Raw genomic sequence first — 5,848 nt, 5'->3', positions numbered from 1 at the left:
TTTAGCAAGCGAAATTGGGGCCGGCAATTCGGTCGTTGAGTGAAACAGTGGCTAAGCTTTCCATCGGCTTTGCAGCCTTGCCAAGGTCGCAGATGGGAATGGCTGGCCGCAAAGTTACTGTTTCCACACCCTCGTACCTGCGCATAGTCGCTGTCGGAGACGGTCGCTAAACGAGGACTGGGCGGTAGCGACCATTATAACCTCTTCCCGTTCCTGCTCAGGTGGTACCTGAAGATGCTGCAGTGCGTTCACTGTCGCCAGTGGTTTCACGAAGCTTGCATGCAGTGCCTGAACGTCCCCATGCTCTTTGGAGATCGGTAGGTGCGGCCTGTTGGCTGAGGAGGAAGGGTTTTGTAGTCCAAGCCCTACCGAAGGCAGCAGCTGGAGTGGGGCAGGCGGGAAGCTGATTACAGTTCTTCCACACGTCTAAAATGAATAATCAGAGCCTGTTCTTTTTTTCTCTCTTGCGTTTTCCAGATTTTATATTTTCTACTGCACGGTGTGTAATCAGGGACCCGAGTATCTCAAACGCTTGCCTTTAAGATGGTAAGGCCTGCTGCCCCCACCCCCCCCAATAAAAAGATTCTCATTCACTGTATCTTATTGCAACAGGCACCACTTAGCCCTTGGGGGGTGGGTGGGGGAGGAATTAGCAAACCATGTTACGCCCTAGAGAGCTTCCTCCGTTCTCATCCTGGCCCCGCTAAGTTTTTCAAAGTTGGCTTCTGGATTCCGGCTTCTTTATGACGAGAGCCAATAAGAACGGCCTCCCCCAGAAAGCTAGGGGGGGTGGAGGTGGTGCTCTGGTTGTTTTTAGCATCGTTTGAAAATGTTAACGCTGGAGCAGGAAATGGTTGGAGTGGCGTGGCTTCACACGTGCGTTAATTTGAGCAAACAAGAGTGGAAGGCAAAGGATGCTTGTGTGATATAAGGAACCCAGTTCTTGTATGCCGTTTGAAGGTTTTTACTGTAGACCTTTATGAACTGTATGGCTGGTAGTGTTTATTATTATGTTATTATTGTGAGAAATGTGAACAAGGAGGAGGAGGAGGAGGAAGGAGATGAGAAATAGGAGAAGGAGGAGAAGAGATGAGGAAGAAGAGGAGAAATAGGAGGAAGAGGAGGAGAAGAGATGAGGAAGAAGGAGATGAGAAATAGGAGGAGATGAGGAGCAGGAAGAAGATAAGAAATAGGAGGAGAAGACATGAAGAGGGATGAGAGATATGGGAGGAGGAGGAGGAAGAAGAAGAAGAGGAGAAATAGGAAGAGAAGAGATGAGGAGGAGGAAGATGAGAAATAGGAGGAGGAGGAGGAGGAGGAGGAGGAGGAGAAGACATGAAGAGGGATGAGAGATATGGGAGGAGGAGGAGGAGGAAGAAAGAAGAAAGAAAGAAAGAAATAAAGAGAAAGAAAGAAAGAAAGATTCAGTCATCAGGAAATGCTATTCCCCATGCCTTCCCCTTATGCTATAAAAATTGCCCTCTCCCTCCTGCTATCCTTTCCCTTAATGGGAAGGTCATTGTCTCCTTTGTTTTTTGAACACACACACACACACACACAAACACAGGGTGGATGTCGTGCACCTTGCCCTCTACAACCTGGGCGTGCAAAGCAAGAAGAAGTATTTCAACTTTGAGGAAATTTTGGCCTTCGTCAATCACCGCTGGGACCACTTTCAGCTTGGCAAGGTACAGGATGTGTGTGGGGGTGTGTGTAGGTGGAAGGCAAAGCCTCAAATCCTTTCCTTTACCATTTGCTTCCCGTTGAAAGCGAGCTCCCTTCCTCTGGAGCGGTTCTATAGAATAGGATCTATACGCTAAATGAGAGATACTTAGATGCTCACTCCCTCTTTGCATGAGAAAGTCGGGCAGGAATGGGGTGTGTGTGTGTATGGCAAAGGGGTTGACTGGGGGTCTTCTCCAGACTCAACTGGGTATCAAATCTGGGATCTTGAGGTGGGCAAAGTAAGTTCTCAAAAAGTTTTTTTCCCCTCTTCCCTAAAACTAAAAGCAAGACTCCGGCAAAAAGTTGGGACGAGCAAGAATGGACCCACGAAACTCCACAGAAGATTAGAGAAGGATTGTGGATGCTGGATTGTGGATGCTGGTGTGAAAAGCTAATTTGGGGCTAATTTTGCCTTTAAAAAAATCTCTTCCCTAGTTGGCTGCAACTCCTGTGGCAGAACGAGGTCCTTTCCTTCTAGATGCACTAAACAGCTACAAAAGCAGGTGAGCCTCAAAGAATCTATTCTCCCAAGAGGTGTAAAGATTCAGCTGACTCGGTAGGATATTTGTAGCTGAGGGTTGAGTTGTGGGGTCCTTGCTGCTCTCTGAACTTGGTGGTTTTCTTGCAGACGTTTCATTACCCAACTAGGGGACATCATCATTGCTAGAAGGGAGTGGAGTGTGAGAGGAGGAGGAGGAGGAGGAGGAGACTGTGGGGTCCTTGATGCTCTCTGAGCTTGGAGGTTTCCTTGCAGACGTTTCATTACCCAACTAGGGGACGTCATCAGTGCTAGAAGGGGGTGGGGTTTGGGCAGAGGATTGTGGGGGTCCTTGTGGACGTTTCTTTTTTTCATTCAACCAAGATGCTAGATTGTCTCGGTGGCCTTTCAGGTTCCTCTGCGGGAGGGAAATCAAGAAAAAGAAATGCATCTTTCGCCTGCGGGTTCGAGTCCCGCCGTATCCTCCCAGCAAAATCCTCCCGGAGAAGTTGGCAAGACTGAGCGAGCCAAAGAAAAGAGGGAAATGCAAACACACCCACAAAAGCAGGTCGGTAGAAGCGAGCAGAGGCGCTTAGCTTGAGTTTTCAAGTTTCTTTCCCTTTGTTCTTTGTGCCGCCGGTCTGATTCCTTGTCATTTCTCCCCCCCCCCCACTTCCTTTCCAGTTTGCAGCCTCACCAATCCCAGCACGAACGGAGAAGGAAAAGGCCCAAATTCCTTTTGGAGGATGCTATTCCAAGTGTCAGTTTGCAAAAACGTTGGGCTTGGGGGGGGGGGAAACATAGCTGTGGGGAATTGCCTCCAAATTCCTTGTGGGGCTGGGAGAGGATCGTGGGTTTTCTTGAAAATTATTTTCCCGCTTGAGGATGCTGGATAACGGCTGTTTGTTTGTTTGTTTGTTTTTCTCCCCCTCTCTGTCTCGTTTCCATTCCTGCCACAGAGTGATTTTGCCTCGGCTTGGAGCACCAACCATCACCTGGCCTGCATCTTTGATTTCTCCCTGGATGAAATCCAGAGTCTAAAAAGGTAACTGCACATCTGCCTTAGTGCAGTGATCCGATTCCAGCCCTTGTAGATAAAAAGATCCATTTCTGAGCGGTCCTTGAAGCTCTCTGAGCTTTAGTTGCTTTCTTGCAGACGTTTCATTACCCAACTAGGTAACATCATCAGTGCTAGAAGGGAGTGGGGTTTGCAGGGAGGAGGAGGAGGAAGGGAGGAGGAAGACTGTGGGATCGTTGGTGCCCTCTGAGCTTGGTTGTTTTCTTGCAGACGCTTCATTACCCAACTAGGTAACATCATCAGTGCTAGAAAGGAGTGGGGTTTGCAGGGAGGAGGAGGCGGAGGAGGAGGAGGAGGAGGAGGAGGATTGTGGGGTCCTTGGTATTCTCTGAGCTTGGTTGCTTTCTTGCAGACGTTTCATTACCCAACTAGGTAACATCATCAGTGCTGGAAGGGAGTGGGGTTTGCAGGGAGGAGGAGGAGGAAGGGAGGAGGAAGACTGTGGGATCCTTGGTGTTCTCTGAGCTTGGTTGCTTTCTTGCAGACGTTTCATTACCCAACTAGGTAACATCATCAGTGCTAGAAAGGAGTGGGGTTTGCAGGGAGGAGGAGGAGGAGGAGGAGGAGGAGGAGAATTGTGGGGTCCTTGGTGTTCTCTGAGCTTGGTTGCTTTCTTGCAGACGTTTCATTACCCAACTAGGTAACATCATCAGTGTTGAAAGGGAGTGGGGATTGCTTTTCAGTCCTTCTAGCCCTGATGATATTACCTAGCTGGGCAATGAAACGTCTGCATGCAAACAACCAAGCTCAGAAAGCACCAAGGGCCCCTCATTTTAACCCTGATCTACAACTATTCAGACCCACTTGTGAATGGGTGTTAACGGTTGTGACTCCGGAGACCGACTGTTCGCTCTGGCAAAGCTTTTTCAAAACAAATCAGGGCTCTGCTGCAAGTTCACTCAGCCAGAGGTAGGCAGTGTGGACTGCTGACGTTTTAAGACACGTGCCATCATTCCTGCCATTTTTGAAGCCGGAGGGCTTGGCTGAGCAAAGCAGAATGCCCTACTACGCACTTAGTCGGCGGCTGCCGAGTAGCTAAGCAGACGAGTTTCAACTTAGCCCTTCCTGTGAACGTTTGAAAGAAATTCTGGGTCTGATGAGTTGAGCTCAAATCCTTCCAAGGCCCAAACATTGCAAATATCTCTAGTTGGGCTGCTGATGGTGGGTCCTCTTCATTTGCTCCGAGGCACGGTGGGCCCTTTACGTACTCCACAACGTACCATTGGTGTAAACCGAACCGAGTGGTGTTTATTCTCCCTCTTTTTCTAGCATAAGCTCGGGTCTCTCCGACGTAGATTCCACGGACGCTGCCAGCACGTCGGGCTCAGCCTCAACGAGTCTGTCCTGTGAATCAAGGTGACATTAGTCCTTTGTCAATTGAAAATGCTTTATAAATTGAAAAAAAAGTGTACCAGATAGTTCTCAGCTTACGACCTTGTTTTTCATACTGACGATGTCGTGTCCTTTCCCATTCTAAATTTCCCTGCTTGCAGGCCTTTGCAAAACACATACACACACGTGGAGGGAGAGGGAGGGAGAGAAAGAGAGAGACACAGCTGCACACACCTAACCCATTCCCTCACCCTGCACAGTTTTACACCCTCAGAAACCATGACTCTGCTTTCCAAAACCACCAGTTCGCCTCACGCCACAGTCCTAAGAAACTTGGGTTTTTTTGTTTTTTACCCTCTTTCAGCAGGACAAACGTCGGGAGCCGTAAACGCAAACTCTCTGCTAAAACATACGCGGCGCTCGACCCCACCAAGCAGAAATCCTCCGAGCATCTTCGTAGACTTGTCCCCGGCTGCTCCTTGGATGGCAGTGACCGTGCCAGCAGTTCGGATCGCCCGGACAACGCCATTGACTGCCAGACTTTGGAGAGCTTGAGCGAAGATGACTTATCCCTGTCTCACCTCCAGTCCTCCATCAGCAGCTACTTCGGAGCCACCGGCCGGCTAATTTGCGGAGAGAAATATCAAGTCTTGGCTCGGAGGATCAGCCCGGAGGGAAAAGTGGAGTATCTCGTGGAGTGGGAGGGCAGCACTCCCTACTGATGGGTGTCGGGATCCGGCACTTGATGCCATAAGAGAGGAACAGGGTGGGAATGGTGGAGCCAACTACGAAAAGCAGATTTGTTCTTAAACTGCCTTGTACAAAGTCTGTTTAAGATCAATTTTTTTCCCCAGAGGTTTCCTGTTGTAGACTCCCTTTGGGTTGGGCTAGGAAAGACGGAAGGGGTGGCTTCACGGCCAAATATTGCTCAATCTTAGCGCCGTTTGGGGCAAAAAAAGGGGAGCGAATTCCTGGGTCAGCCCCCATAGAAATGACACCACCTGGACAAAGTTGGCCCCCATCTAACGTGGCACTTATTCCCCCCCCCCCCCGGTGGTAAAGGATAGCAAGAGGTCATGCCTCTGTAACAATCAAGAGGAATGAGGGGATAGCTCTGCCTAGCAAATGGGAGGAGCAGAGAGTTTACAGGGAGGTGTTAAAGTAGATGGCAGATAAGATGGCAGGTGTACACAAGCCTATAAGGGCAGACTTTAGGGACCCTCCCAAGCTCCTGG

At 49.5% G+C, this 5,848-nt stretch overlaps 1 protein-coding gene across 1 annotated transcript; it reads left to right on the top strand.

Moving 5' to 3' along the window:
- Positions 1-221: 221 nt before the first annotated feature.
- Positions 222-5,370, top strand: PHF19 (PHD finger protein 19). The gene is made up of 9 exons (XM_015827077.1): positions 222-317; positions 478-546; positions 1,568-1,688; positions 2,161-2,228; positions 2,616-2,755; positions 2,884-2,963; positions 3,163-3,248; positions 4,551-4,637; positions 4,981-5,370. Exons 1-9 carry the CDS (start codon positions 235-237, stop codon positions 5,333-5,335), a joined length of 1,089 nt encoding a protein of 362 aa, XP_015682563.1. The 5' UTR covers positions 222-234; the 3' UTR covers positions 5,336-5,370.
- Positions 5,371-5,848: the final 478 nt, after the last annotated feature.

Source organism: Protobothrops mucrosquamatus, unplaced genomic scaffold, assembly GCF_001527695.2.
Source record: "Protobothrops mucrosquamatus isolate PMUCROS unplaced genomic scaffold, P.Mucros_1.0 scaffold3479, whole genome shotgun sequence".
In the NCBI taxonomy this organism is placed as follows: Eukaryota; Metazoa; Chordata; class Lepidosauria; order Squamata; family Viperidae; genus Protobothrops; species Protobothrops mucrosquamatus.
Note: the sequence above shows the minus strand (reverse complement) of the source record. Positions and strands in the feature narration are given on the sequence as shown.